This window comes from Trachemys scripta, chromosome 2 (assembly GCF_013100865.1).
Source record: "Trachemys scripta elegans isolate TJP31775 chromosome 2, CAS_Tse_1.0, whole genome shotgun sequence".
NCBI lineage: Eukaryota > Metazoa > Chordata > Testudines > Emydidae > Trachemys > Trachemys scripta.
This window is the reverse complement of record NC_048299.1, coordinates 178,024,513-178,040,268: the sequence shown is the minus strand read 5'-3', so window position 1 is coordinate 178,040,268 and position 15,756 is coordinate 178,024,513. Positions and strand designations below refer to the sequence as shown.

At 38.7% G+C, this 15,756-nt stretch overlaps 1 protein-coding gene across 2 annotated transcripts in view; it reads right to left on the bottom strand.

Moving 5' to 3' along the window:
* CDKAL1 (CDK5 regulatory subunit associated protein 1 like 1) overlaps positions 1 to 15,756 on the bottom strand; it is a 759,057-nt gene that overhangs the window by 277,570 nt on the left and 465,731 nt on the right. For both annotated transcript variants that reach the window (XM_034762410.1, XM_034762409.1), the window contains exon 13: positions 14,577 to 14,639. In XM_034762410.1, the coding sequence (XP_034618301.1) occupies positions 14,577 to 14,639 (63 nt within the window). The remainder of the gene's footprint in view (positions 1 to 14,576; positions 14,640 to 15,756) is intronic.

The window sequence follows — 15,756 nt, the reverse complement described above, 5'->3', positions numbered from 1 at the left end:
GTCTCTCTCAGAATTCTCCCCTAGTGGGTCCCATTCCTCCTAGCAAGGGGGCCGGGGGGACGACTCACTGTCAGAGCCCTCCTGTTGGCTTGGGTGGGAGGGAGGGGGGCTGACTAGAAGCCCTGCTCCTTTCCCTACGCTGCTCAGAATCCACTTTAAGACCGGTGTGTGTGTGTGGAGGGGAATCCTCACTTTTTCCTGCAGAAGTCCCCTGGGATTTATCCCCAAGTCGAGTGGTCAGGGTCCTCCTCACTTCTGGAGTCTCCTCCTGTTCTGTATTGAGTTCCTGGTCCATTTTTCTCCCATTGGAGTCAGTGAACAGGGGACCCCACCTGCCTGTCTGACTTATAGCCCTGGGACCTAACAGTGATAGGGACAGAAGGCTGGGTGCAAGCTGGGAACAACTCACTACTTGGGAGGGCTGCCTCACATACAGAACACTAGTGGGATTTGACATGGTGTTTTCCTGGCTGCTTTGCCATGCCTATATGAGACAGAGGAGCTTACAGGAGAGACTTGGGGAGGATTAAAATCCTGAGGGGTTAACAACCCATGAAGGAGGCAGAATACTGCTCCTCCTACTACTCCCAAAAAGAAAACTAGGCAGAAAAAGTTTAAATAGAAGGCGTAAGTGCGTGAGCAAAAGAAACCACCACAGTCTGCTCCTGCAAAGAATCTAGCAGCAAGCTTGGGCAAAGTGGGTGTGGCCAGATCATGTAGTGCCAAAACACTGATCCGCCTCCATGAGCTACAGAGAGATGAGAACAGCCCAGATGTCCAAAATTGTGGCGATGTTGGGCTGCAGAAAGGCAACTACTATAAAAATCTATTAGAAAGAAAAAGAAAATTAAAACAATGGGATTTAACAATAATAAATACTGAAATACACGCACATGCATACACAAAAAATCATGTATGTATCACTGTTCTCTATTGCAGGGTGTGTGAATAACAGGTGTTACAATACATACACACTAAACAATTATGCCCACCCTTTCTTAGTTCAGGATATGATTAATGCAGCCTATCAGAAGCCAGATGGTGCAAAACGAGAACCATCAATCAAAATGAAAAGATGGCTGAGTGCTATCTACAATGATGTGCTCACAAATGGAAATTCTGTTCACAAATTCTAACCCATAATATGTAAAGGAAGCCATAAACATAGCTGTACTGTCCCGAAGGAACTGGAAGACACGGCTCATGCTTTGTTAGAGAAAAAGCTGGAGAAATAATATTCATTGCTGTGGGCTCTGATTGGGGAAGACTGTGCAAAGCAAACCTTATGTATGTTCAATAAAAAATTAAAAGTGGGCTCTTTAATGATTTTAATAATGTTTGCACTGATGACAGTATCTGTCAAACTGTCCATTTCCCATTTGATTTAATATGGAATACTGCCGTACATTTACAAAGCAGCTGCCACTGTCTCTCTGACACATGAATTGGCATCCAGCGTCTTCACCTGAACAGGTTTTATGAATAACCCCAAATCTTTGATTTTATAATAAACACTTTCTGTAAGCACTCCAAAGAAAACAAGTTTGGGGCCTGCTACATACAATAATGATGGCTTACATCTGATGAGTTTTTGGAGCAAGCAAGTTTTATAATAAAAAGTAATCTTGTAAAAATAAAAGACACTTAAAAGAGAATAATTTAACATAAGTGAGCTTCTTAAATGATGCTGTTTGTGTGAAAATGTACAACAGCCCTCAACACGTACACACATACTCTTTCTCAAAAATGCATGATGGTGTGAAATAAAGGTTTTAAGGTTTTGTCAGCAGGAGTTTAGCATGGCTGAGTTATTCATGTATGCTGACTAAAACTTTACATCACAACGCAACTATTTTGCATTCTGCATATATCATATTTTATAGCAAAACTGTTTTAGAAAAATGCTTCTGAGAGTTTTAAAAACATCTTAGTAATCTATTTTCCTAGCTCTCTTCCCCTGTAAACCCAGAGTAAGAGGGAGAGAAACGTTAAAACTAATAAATTTAAAATACATCAAAAGGTGACTTGAAATAGCATTTCTCTACATTAAAATGACATCTTTAAAGATCAATATCTCAGGGCCTTCATGAGATACTAGAAAATGCGTGTCTGCCACTGAGAAGCTGGTAACCTTTCTTTCTCCCCTTTAAAATGATACAGTGCTTCCATTTCTGGTCCTGATGGGTCACAGAAAATATTGGATTTAAACCTGCCACAAGTCCAGAACTCCCATTGTGCACCTCAGTACAGTGTAACTTTGGGAGACACAATCTATATTTAGATTAAAGAAGAATACATTTTTGGCAGACTAATATTTTAAAAATGTAAACTGTTCAGAGATTTGAAATGTTAGAACAAGTTCAGGAGAGGATAGATTAGCGGGCAGAGTGCAGGCGAGACCGACAATTGGAATACATCATATATGCTCTACATATGTGCACCACCTCCACAGACACTTTAGACGGACAACCACATACTGCACATGTCTTATGCATACATTATAGTAATCGTGCAGGATTAGCTGCAATCCAAAAAAAGAGAAGAGATATGCAAACAAAAAATAAACATATGTAAACAAGCACTACATTTAAAAAGCAAAAGCAAAAGCTTTTCAGATCTGCATTGGAAAGCAAATACACACAAACTTGTTCCCCACATTAACAGAAATTGTTCTAAATTCACTTTCAGATGATAAAAATCAAGCCCCATAATTTGCTGGTAACAGTATGATATTCATCTTTTACTTTAATGTTGTATATACTTTTAGCTACAGGGTGATACTCTCCATAGCTGGTACCTACGGGAATTCCCAGATTTGAGAATGAATGTCTGGATATCAATACCACAAGCACACAATTAAGCAATAGGATACCCCAGAGTGTACTGCAACATGATATTACACCTGCAGCGTGTTGTGAGACACAAGACGAAAGGTTGAAGACCAAGCACCTTCAATTAATCTAAACGTGGCTCTCTCTCGGAGCACACGTTGGGGCAATTCAGTATTTCTATAAAAGCCCTAAAAATCCTTACAAAAACAAAACAACAACAAAGAAAATAATTGTAATATATTAGTCCCCTCATGCCCTGACAGTTCATGAAATTACTATAATCCTCCTCTAATAGGTGAAATCTTCTCCCCAGGCCCAGCAGAAGTAACTGGGTAGGACAGGTCTTGGAGAAAGAGAAAAGCTTGTTCTAAAGCCACTAATCCCGCCTAATGGTGAGAGGAACCTCTATAGGCTATTCTCTATAGGCCGTTTGCCGTGGGGTGGGCTGGAGAAAAACAGGATCAGAGAAATCATGTAGCAATAAATTCTCTGGCCCTGACCAGAGCTGGGCTTCCTGTGTTGCCTCCCCCAATCCTATTCCTCAACTTCCTCTGACAGCAAAACAGAAATTGCTGCCCTTATTACTGATGTAAGATTTAAAACAGAAATTAATAAATTAAGAAGCAGAGCAGATAATTTTGGTCTCTCAGACACAGGTTTAAATCCAGGCTAGGGTAAGACATAAATAAGATCTTTTAATATGCAGTATCAAAATGGTGACAAATAATGAAACCAAGAAGGAAAGACAGATTACTAATTTAGTTTCTGTAGCACATTATACCTGTCCTTTGAATAAATAATAGACTCTGGTATCTGGAATTCCTAATGTTTCATTCAAAACAGAACTGAAGAACTTTGGAACGGTTATCAGATTTGTTGTTTGCAGTGGTGTTATAGCTGCGTTGGTCCCAGGATATTAGAGAGACAAGGTGGGTGACGTAATATCTTTTATTGGACCAACTTCTTTTGGTGAAACAGACAAGCTTTTGAGCTTGCACTGAAGAAGAGCTCTGTGTTAGCTCGAAAGCTTGTCTCTTTCACTACCAGAAGTTGGTCCAATAAAGGATATTACCTCACTCACCTCGTCTATTTTATCAGATTAAAAAACAAAGCAGGGCCAAGCTTGGTCATTGCTTGAACAGACTTCCCAGGAATAACAAGGCTGCTGCAGGAAGTGGTTTCAATGAGTAACATGCTTCCTTTTGAAGCAACCCTGGATCAGTCATGCTGAGGCATATTAAGGGACTGTGTGGCGTTTTCATCTTTTAAATGACACACTGACCACTCATAATTGTTAAAGATCCCATGGTATTTTTCAGAGGTAAAGGGGCATTAGCCCTGGTCAAGCTGAATAATTACACTCTATGTATCTGAAATCCCCCTGCAGTTTCAAATAGATATAGTATTCCTAAATTCCTCTCCTGAATAGCTGCTGTGTACTCTTGTTCAGTTGTTACCTTCCATTCCAGAGGATGAATTTCAGTGGTGGTTGAAATTAAATTAAAAAATAATGGATGGAATATGCATCTGAAAAACTGGGTTTCATCAGCTTATGTTTAAATTAAAGCACATAACAGTTTTGTATCTCTTAGCAAGTGTCAATAAAATCTGTTCATCCTAGTCAAAATCTGAGGCCCCAGTTCAGCAAAGATTTTAAGCATGTGCTCGACTATTTTATTTATGACTTGGATGATGGAGTGGAGAGAATGTCTATAAAATGTGACGATGACACCAAACTGGAAGAGGTTGCTAGCACTTTGGAGAACAGAATTAGAATTCAATGATCCTGATAAATTGGAGAATTGGTCTGAAATCAATACGATAAAATTTAATAAAGATAATTTAAAGTACAAACTTAAGTAAAATCACCTGCACAAATACAAAATTGGGAATAGTTGGCTAAGTATCAGTACTATAGAAAAGGAACTGAGGATTATAGTGGATCACAAATTGAATGCATCAACAGTGCGATGCTGTCAAGAAAAAGGCAAATGTCATTCTAGGATGTATTAACAGGGAGTGTCTGTTAACTGGTGAGGCCTCAGCTGGAGTACTGTGTTCAATTCTGGGCACCACACTTTAAGACAGATGTGAACAAATTGGAAATAGTGCAAAGGAGAGCAATAAAAATGATAAGAGGTTTAGAATACATGACTCATAAAGAAAGGTTGAAAGAACTGAACATGTTTAGTCTAGAGAAAAGAAGGCTGAGGGAGGACACAGCAGTCTTCAAATACGTTAAAGGTTGTTACAAAGAGGATGGTGGTCAATTGTTCTCCATGTTCACCAAGGATAGGACAAGAAATAATCAGTTTAGTTTGCAGTAAGGGAGATTTAGATTGGATATTAGGGAAAACTTTCTAACTATAAGGATAGATAAACAATGGAACAAGTTACCTTGGGAGGTTGTGGAATCCTCATCACTAGAGCTTTTTAAGAAGAGGTTAGATAAACATCTGTCAGGGACAATCTAGGTGTACATAATCCTGCTTCAGCACAGGGAGATGGACTAGATGACTTTTTGAGGTCTCTTCCTGGCTGGAATATTCAGACACTACATCCTCTGGTGTGTTTTAAAGTCTAGCATTTGAGCTCATATTAAAATAGTGGTCTAAGGGAAGCGTAGAAAAGGGTCTAATACAACTTTATTTACTGTGTAGAACAGTTTTTATCTGCATTCCTTTCACAGACTTACTGAAACAGACTAAACCAATAGTTTCTCATAATCATTTTGGCTTTTGTTGTTTTACTGTATGATAATGAACACTTTCTTCTACACTCTCTCATGACCATAACGGAATATATCACATAGCAGAAGTTAAGACAAAAATGAAAATTATGAAAATGCTTTCCCTGGAAAGAATGCAAACTATAGAAGTGGAAGATGTAATTAAACCCAATCATTTGTTAAACTATGACATCTGGTTCTCCACAGGGTTTATAATATGCTTCTGGAGCTTGAGCTAACCTACATGGCACAAAAATTTGTCTTATTTTGCAAACACCACAGGGCCCTGCAAGATATCTTCTGTGCTGCTACTTGATATCATCCAGGGTTTATGCAAAAAGGCCTGGTTTGCTGAAGAGCTTTGAGGTGAGGCAATCACCATTCTAGCACTCCTATTACTGAGACACAAAGTCAGAGGAAAAACACCTGGTTTTTTGAAGCACACGTAAAAAAAAGTAATACAATTTTAAAAACAAGGAGTAAACAGGACAACTAGAAAGTTAATGGAATATGTGGCTTCGGTGTAATTTGTAAAATGACTATCTAAAATGCTTTGGCAATAAAGGAATACAGAACCTGGCTAATGTCAGTGAACTTGACATGTTATTTAACCTTCCACAAGAACACAGGGAGATTTATTGTGATTTTGTGAACAACTGCAAGTTGCAGTCTCCAGTGAAATGGGTGGGATGGATAAAACACTAGTCTATCACATCCACACAGCTGGCTTTTAGGGTAGGTAATCTACATAAAAAGCCAGTATAAAAAACCCTTAGTGCTTGATCATACACTCATTGAAGTCAATGGCAAAGTTCCTATTGACTTGAATGGTGCAAGATCAGGGCCATTACAACCATCATTATCCCTATGTCTTTCTGCTGGTCACTGACGTGGCACAGAAGCTACATCTACACTGTTCTCTTGAGAGAACAAGTTGTTTTGCGTTGATTCCATATACAGTGCTTCCTTTCCTCCCGTAGGTGGTGCTGTGACCAACAGACAGGGTAGTGCTATGCCAAGGCACACCAGAACAATAATGGTTACAAAACTCAAATGGGATCAGATGTTTCTGATGGTAACAACTGAAAGGCAAGAAGGTGGATGTCCCATTTGTCAATATCTTTCTGGTAACAAGCTGTCCAAATCTGAAGACAATATTTTGGAAGCAGCTGCACCAAAAGGCCATGTTGAGGAAGACTATTATTTCTGTGCTCTATAAAATTATGCTTGTGAATATGCAAGCAACAGTTGCAGAGGCTAATTTTGCTGCAGTATCACACTGCAAATTCATGTCTAATAATTTGCTGTCCACTATCACCACGAAGATTTCTTTTAGTATTACTACCTTTCAGGTTTTCCCGCCCCATAAGAATGTGTGTTCTGGGTTATTTTTCCACATACTTTTCTGTGTTGAACTCTTTTATTAATATTTTGCCCATTGTATTATTGTTTTTAGATTTCTCTATATTATTTTTCATTCTGTAGGGGTTGGTTTGGGGTAAGTACCAATTTAGTAAAATCTATGAATTTCATTAGCATGTTACTTATACTCTCTTCAAAATCATTACGATATTTAAATAAGACATCTAACTGGGGTAGCTCACTAGACACCTTCAAAGTCAATATTTCTCTGTCATTTTATTACCTTTGCTTACTCTCTTGTCTGTTTTTAATGCATGTCTGGTGACAGGACAGTTTTTAGTAAGGTTTCATGGTTTCTATAATAAAAATCTGTCATACTTGAACAAAATGCAACCACTTTTCACTCTGAAAACTGAGGCAGTAATCCCAAACAACTCGGTTATCAGGAGGTAGTGGAGTCTTTTTTCTTTTCTTTTCATGTTTTGTGATGAAGTGTTAACAATTGTTAAGGCAAAGTCTTAAATCATAACATTAAACAACGATATACTGCATATTTTTATATATTGGTATTCATCAGAGTTGCAAAACAAAAGCAACCACTGATTTGATAACAGCAAACTAATATTTTTTCACATTAACTTAGGATGCAAGACATATATGTAAGTGGATTTCAATTACTGAATTAAGGGCAGCACATGTCTTCTTTCTAAGCAAGCCTTTCAATAAACAAGCAAGTCTCTCCATTGTAATATTTTGTTACCTTTTTTTACTGCCTCCAAACTCCGTATGCTCCTAGAAACTGAACAGCTCTTTCTAAAAACCCAAATATTTGCCTGCTGTTTTTGGTTTCAGATGGTAAGAGAATGAACTTGGATACAGTTGATAGTTAAGTGAAGAAAAAGTAGCAGCTTTTCAGACCTTAAGATTTTTTTCCCCATCAAGCAGTGTTCAAGTGTGCCATTAGCACAAGACCATTCAAGTGTTCCTTCTTCAGTCTTCTTCTTTCAAGCCTCACAACATACCACAAGTGCACAGCCTTATGTAACCTGCTCCAAAGAGCAATGCTGAGCATGAAAAACAAACAAATAAATAAAATGAACCAATCCAATGCCCTGTTTCTGAGGTTACAATGAGCATTTTTTCCACAAATATTTGGTCATATTTGACATATGATCAATTAAATTAAATTTGAAATCTCTTTTCAGGCATCAGTACAAGGCTCTGTGCAAGCCAGTCAACAATAACCCAACTGTCTCATTTTCCAGAAGAACACTTCAAAAGCACCTGCACTCCTGCATTAGGAAACTTGAACTACAGCTTGTAATGTAGGCCTCACAAATTGTGGTAGCCTTCTGATATAGTACAGTGCTTGTTCTTGGAATTAATGGAAGCCAGGGAAAGCAATTTTTGTTATTTTCCAAAGTCATAAATCCAAATCATTATCTGAGAAATTTGAAGCAAGAGAAAGTCTCTCAAAAGAAACTGCCTTTTTAAAATTCTGCCTCAGAAATGCAATCTGCACATCCATATGGAAGTGATGCTGTATATGCATACTCACAGACAAACAAACAATTAACATTGCAAAAACCAATTCTCTGATCAGAAAGTTTTTTAAATGTGATGGGATCATTGCCTGCTGTTTTATAGCAATTCTGAAAGGGGGCTTATCTAACATTTAAAAAAAAAAGTCAGTATCTGATTTGGGGTACTCAAAGTAAGACTATCATTTCTTTTACAAGATAGCTCCTAGCATTCATATGTAAAACAGAGGACTCTTTAAGGCCAGTAAGCTGCGAAACTCTTAACATTGTCTGTAATTAACAAGGAGGAAGAAGACAGAGAACCTTGGGGAATCAGGGAATGCTAGAACTCTAGCACCGCATGGATTATTGAAAGATGCAAGCCTCGCTCGTTAGCTATATATAATGCTCCAATTCTATGTTCCTATTTTTCACAAGTTTCTTTCAAAAATTAATTCTGGTGTTAATATTTTCATTATGCCAGATGTTTTTTTTTTTTCAAATAAAAAGATTGTTTCTATGATCTCTCTTGGTACTTTGGCTATCAGTTTGTAAGGAAACTATATGGAGGTTACTTTTTCAGTAAGATGCTTGTGAAAATGTTTTCTTAGATTAAGTTATTCTTTTAGTTTTTAGGCATTTTCTCATGAATTCAAAGTAAAAGGCGAAAGATTTATATGATCTGAAGAGAAACCAGAGTAAACAAATCAAAATTACAGATCCACATGGCCACTCTACAATTATCCTGAAGTGGTATGTCACGGAGTGAGGCCATGGTTGAAGCCTGGGGTCTCGTTGAATGTACCAGCACCCCTATGGCCTACAGGTGCTGGGAAGCCAGATAATTCATAGCAGAGGGTAATGCACCCAGAAATCCACTTAGAGATATGTGGTGTGGAAACTGCCTGTCCTTTAACCAGTTCAGCTATTGCGACAAACAGTCTGGGGGAATCTCCTGATCAGTTTTGTCCTCCACAGGCAGAAGGCCAAGGCCTGATGGTCATAGAGAGAATGGAGTCGTTGTTCCTCTTCTGAGGCGTGTGGATTCGGGAAGAAAGCAGGTAAGTGAACAGATTGATTAACATGAAACTGGGAGATGACCTTTGGCAAAAATTTGGGATGCAGGCTCACGAATACTTTATTTTTACAGAAAGTCATGAAAGGAGGTTCTGATGTCATGGCCCTGAGCTCATCAACCCTTTTCGCCAATGTGACAGAAACAAGGAAAGTAAGCTTCATGGAAAGGAGCGCCATAGAACATGATGCCAACGGTATGAAGGACGGTTTGATTAGTACAGATAGAACCAGGTTGAAATCCCGTTGGGGAGCAATGGGTTGTACTGCTGGGAAGGTTCTGATGAGGCTCTTCCAAAACCTAGCAGCCAACGAATAGGTAAAGATGGAGTGTCCTTCCACCAGGGGGTGAAAGGCGCTAATTGCCACTAGGTGGACCTTGAGAGAGCTGAGGGCAAGACCTGATGCCTGTAAGGACAGGAGGTAATCCAGGAAGAGGGGAATCCCCACTGCTTCTAGGGAAAGTCCATTGTGTTTTGCCAAAGCATTTCCACTTGGCTCGGAAATAGCACCTAGTGGAGTCCTTTCTGCTGCTGGAGAGGATGTTCTGCACGTCTGATGAACATGCCCGTTCTAGAGAAGATGCCCATCCGAATACAAGGCTCTGAGGTGAAGCACCTGTGGATTGGGATGGATGATGTTGTTGTTGTGTTGTGTGAGGAGATCAAGGAGAGTAGGAATAGGGATTGGGGCACAGACATACGTACAAAGGAGGATGCGAAACCAAAATTGTCTGGGCTAGTAGGGTGTGATCAGGGCGACTGTCGCTTTGTCTCATCTGATCTTGTGAAGCACTTGGGGTAGGAGCGGGAGAGGAGGAAAGGTGTAACTGAGTTGGTCCGATCAGGGGAGGATAAGACCATCACCCTGAGAGTGGTGTCCCAGGTGCATTTTCTATTGAATGGGGAGGCAAAGATGTCTCTGGTCAGAGTTCCCCATTTGCTGAAGGTGTCCTGTAGAATGGTGTCATGGAGTTCCCACTTGTGGTCTACCACGAACTATCTGCTGACCGAGTCTGCAATAACATTCTGTGTCTCTGGAAGATAAGGGGCAAATAACATAATCTAGTAGGGGATGCACCAGTTCCAAAGGGTGACTGCTTCTGAGCATAGTCTCGTCACATTTGTTGATGTAGCACAGTCATGGTATTTTCTGACATGATGAGAATATGATGAGAACAGATGAGTGGAAGAAAGGCTTGGCATGCCTTCCTTACTGCTTGGCGCTCCAAGGAGTCCATGTTCCCTCTGGCATGTATTCGGACACGTACCCTCCCAATCCTAGGAAGTAAGCGTTGGTGATAATAGTCTTGTTCGGGGAGAGGGGTAGGAAGGGAATCCCTATGCAGATCTGACCTGGGTCCCACCACCATTGGAGGGATGAGATTACCTTAAACTGTTAGCTTGAGGTCCATGGTGTGATGATTGGGCGAGTAAACTGTCTGGAGCCACATCTGGAGGCAGCCAAGGTGAAGTCGAGCAAAGGTGGTGATGTATGTGCACAAGGTCATGTGGCCCCGGAGGGATAGACAAATCCTGGCCATTACCAAAGGATTGTTGACTACGCGAGTTATGAGTTCTTGCAGACTCTGGAACCTGTTTCGTCGTAGGTAGGCTCATGCCATGATGGAGTTGATGGTGGCCCCTTATAAAGTCTAGGCATTGTGTGGGGTTTAAAGTAGATTTTTTGGCATTGATACTGACTCCGAAGGAAGAAAGGAAGCTGAGCAACATGGAGCTTGAAACTTGGGCCTCATGTCTGGACTCTGCCGCCCGGAGCCAGTTGTCAAGATATGGGAACATGAGGACGCCATAATGCCTGATGTAGGCTGCCACAATGGAGAAAACCTTGGTGATAACTGGGAGGAGTGGCAACTCCAAAGAGAAGAACTGGGTATTGGAAATGTTGTGAGCCGACTGTAAACCTCAGGAAATGTCTGTGGGCTGGATGAATGTCTATGTGAAAATAGGCACCCTGCATATTAAGAGCCATAAACCACATATCTTTTTCTAGTGAGGGGATAATCACTGCTAGGGTGACCAGACAGCAAGTGTGAAAAATCGGGATGGGAGTGGGGAATAATAGGAGCCTACATAAGGAAAAGACCCAAAAATCGGGACTGTCCCTATAAAAATCGGGACATCTGGTCACCCTAATCACTGCTAGTGTGACCATACGAAACTTGGGCTTACCCTGCAACAACAAAAAAGGACACGGACTATGCCAGGTTCTGTAGTGCTGAATCTGGACACATTGTGCGTATTGGGCTCTGAAGAACATATAAAGCTTGCCAAATTTAAGTAGTTTTGACCCATCAAACTATTATCACAACTGCTTTAACATCTTTTAACAGCAAGGTTAGTAGTTTTAAAGGACAAGTATGATTTGTGAGAAAAATATTAGAAAAGCTAAGCATTCTCTACAGATGGGAGAGTCAAAGCTTTTTCTCAGTACAACACTGAATCACTAAAATGCAGAGTGTAAAGGCTTCAATGGCATTCTTTTTTGTCAACACATGCTTTTAAATTCAATAAAATATTTTAAGTGAGAATGGTGTAGCTGAAGAACTAAGAAAAATCCTTAATTTTTAAGTTTAATTTATTTAAAGCTTTGCTTACTGTGATAGCCTTCTGAGAAACACATCTCATGTTTATGATGGTCTCAGGAGAATATCTATCTATTTCTATATATCCTATTGCAGAAATAGTAGTGCTGTAACAAGATAATGCACCTAAAACAAAAAGATGACATAACAGTCAGTGTTCAGCCACCAAGAATGCTGGATTTTAAATCTTTAAGACCCATGCCCTATATAAACACAGGCACAAAGGCAAGTATTTCAGAAATAGGAATAAATTGCCCAGAAATGGATCTCTGTATTTCTCCACAGAGGCCTATATAAACAGTTAAAAAAAGAGAATTTGGTGAAATCTGTTTCTAGAAAAGCTATGTAAAATTATAAATTCTGGAAGAGGTTAAGCACATGTCAATAATAGGATCATTCACAGTGGCCTTTTAATAAGCAAAGTATTTGGGGAGTTCTCCACATAAAATTATTTGATTTTTTTTTTTTTTTTTACCAAATGATGCATTTTAGAAATTAAATTTTTCACTTGAAAACTGTAGATTAGTGTCACATAATATAATTTAAATATGGTAATGTTTAAAAATATACTTTTCATAATTCACATTTCATCCAACCCTAGTTTAAGTGCAGCAATTAGTGTTTGTAAAATTGAAATCTTCATTTACAAAGTAGAGTTTTGAATCACATTGCAGTTGGTTGTTGGGTGTCGCGTGTTGGATCTGGATGGTGTTGCTGGCCTGTGATATAAGAGGTCAGACTACATGATCCCTTCTGGCTTTGAACTACGACTGATTTATCTGAACTATCCATACAATTTGGATTCATGTGATTAAAATTAAAAACTAGGATATTAGAATGAAGGGTTAAACTGGAAACTAAGTGCATGCAGCCAGAACACTTGCAGCTGGTTCTCTAGGCCCATTGCCAACGGGGAGAGAATTGCACTGAAGAAAACCTTCATAGGCAGAATTTTTAAAAAATGGGGAGGGAAGAGTCTCCCCTTACACTTCCATTTCTTTTCTTGTTCCTTTTACTCTTTCAGGCACACACATGCATAAATGGAGCAAGAATGAAAGTGCCAAAAGAGTAAACCTTGTTAGCTTTAAAAATCACTCATCAAGCAATTCTGTTACTTTTAATAATTTATTAAAGGTCCTAAAACAAAGATCAAAAGGAAATATATCTAAGCATTTATATTCAGTTCCACATCGCTTCATGACTAATTTGTAAAGGAGTGTATAAGTCTTCACAACTGAAGCCAAAATCATTTGAGGATACTTTGATATAATGCCACAAAGGATATGAACAGGAAGGCAGCAGGAGTTACAAATGGCCAAGCTCCATTAAGAGTGCTAATAAAAGAATAATGGAATTTCCTTGTGCGATGAATTAAAAAAAGTGTTTAGCACAGGAGAATTTAGACAAGAAGAAGAAGAGTATCAAAGCTTTTGGCTCTTCAGTTGCTTCTCTTTATTAGATCTTAATTGACCTATTATTACATTTACCTTAAACTGCTCCAGCTTTAAAATGCAATACTCCCATCAGAAATCCTGTCACTAATTTACTCATAACATTTGTCAATTTCCACCAGCCCTTAACATCTGCACTATACAGACTATACAAATGATAGAAGTCTGTCTACAAAAAAGATATTTCAAAGTGAAGGATGTAACTTGAAAATAATTTTAATAATTATATATCACTGTTAATGCTTTTGAAAATTTGTCAATGCTCGAGGTATTTGGTTGGTATGGAAATATAGTAACAAACTGCATGAAGTTATTCAAGAAAGAGTGCTCTATTTCCAACACACATTTATTTGCTCCACACAGGGTCATAACGTACTAGCAGGACAAGACAGATGTCTCACTATTACTTCTTAAAAATTCCAATATTTTCCAAATTGCACAAATACTTAGCACTTCACAATACAGCACCACCACAAAAGTAGATCACATATTGCTGACAAATGCTTAAAGGAACAAACTCATGAATTATTAGGTGTATTTTCTTCCTCAGAATGTCCAGCAGGCTTTCTATTAACAAAGCAACCTCCTCCAATCATACCTCCAGAATCAAGGTAATCCATTAGTGTCACATATTTCAAGGCTTAATGGGCATAACGAGCTAATCAATATACTCAAGAGAAACAAGCTTAAAAAATGTATCAAATACAACAAGTGTTGATTTTTATAAGATTCATTGTAAATCCATATATTATATTTCTGGAAGGTTAGTGAGAGCTGTATGTTTCACAAATACCAAATCCAGAAATTTAGTTTCAGGCTTAGGCATGAACAAATATATCCCTATACATTTAACATATTACAATTAAAAGAAAGTTAAGATACTTTAGAGACACTTCAAGATCTTCATCATTCCCTTTCACCTTTTTGCTGATCAGACAAGATAGTTATCTTAAATGTTTGAAATTGTTCTAAACAAAAAATACTGCCAGTGTATTTTTTTCTTACCTTATGATCATAAGGACTGTATGAATGAAATAGTTGGGATAGATCCTTTGTTCTTTGCTTTTTCTGCATAACAATAATAATAATAAAGAAATGTATTAGAAAAATTAAAGGGCAAAAGAAAGGAATGGCAGACTTTAAAATACTTTATACAAGCATAGACATGCATGATCTGCAGACTTGTTAGTGGAATTGCAGGTGTGGAGTATAGATTATGCATGGTAAGGATATTTAATATCACAAGAAAGAGCTAACTTATTCTTCAATAATAATTTTAAAGGTGTTAACTTAAAAAAATAAGGCATGTGTATATACATCTGTGATATCATTGGAATCTGTGAATATCTGAGATGCATTTTAAGTTATTTACAAGAAATCATCTATAATGTTTTGGAACATATAGTATTGAAAATTAGGCCCCAAACCTGGAAAGATTTATTTATAATTCAAGCATTTACTCATAGTCTAGTTTTACAGTAGAATAGGTTTAATGACAGTTTAAAGTAGCTTCATTTATTATTTTTATTATTCTTTTGGTGTAAACACTGCTGTAACCTTGAATGTGGACAATTAACAGATGCTATGATATTTAATGCCCCTAACAAAATCTTCTGTAACTGAATATATGGAGCAGAGAGAGATGGGAAGAAAACAGTCACTATGGGCTGAATCCAACTTGGACTAAAATCAATGAAAGACTTTCCACTAAGTTTAATGGAAGTTAATCAGACCATCTGTAGGGAAAATTAAATACAACCTTTCAGCTGCATCTAACTTGACAAAATGGTGCTGATTGCAGTTGCCTTTATATTTAATATAAAAATGTGCCTCACAGAGGCTACAAATCCCATTATACAAAGTTCCATTTTGACCAAAGGAGAAGCTCGCTGCTTAGAAAAAGATGGATCGTTGTGTACTCTAAACTAGGGTTACCATACTTCCGTTTTTTCCCAGACATGTCCGGCTTTTTGGCAATCAAACCCCCGTCCGGGGGGAATTGCCAAAAAGCCGAACATGTCCGGGAAAATGCCGGCCGGGCACATTCCCTCCCGCGGCTGCTCTGCTCCTCCCCTGACTCTTTGGCTCTGTTTAAGAGCCGAGCTGCCTGAGCACTATGGGCTTCAGGCAGCCCCCTTGCCTCCGGACCCCAGCCGCCGGCCGGGCACTTCCCCTCCCGGGCTCC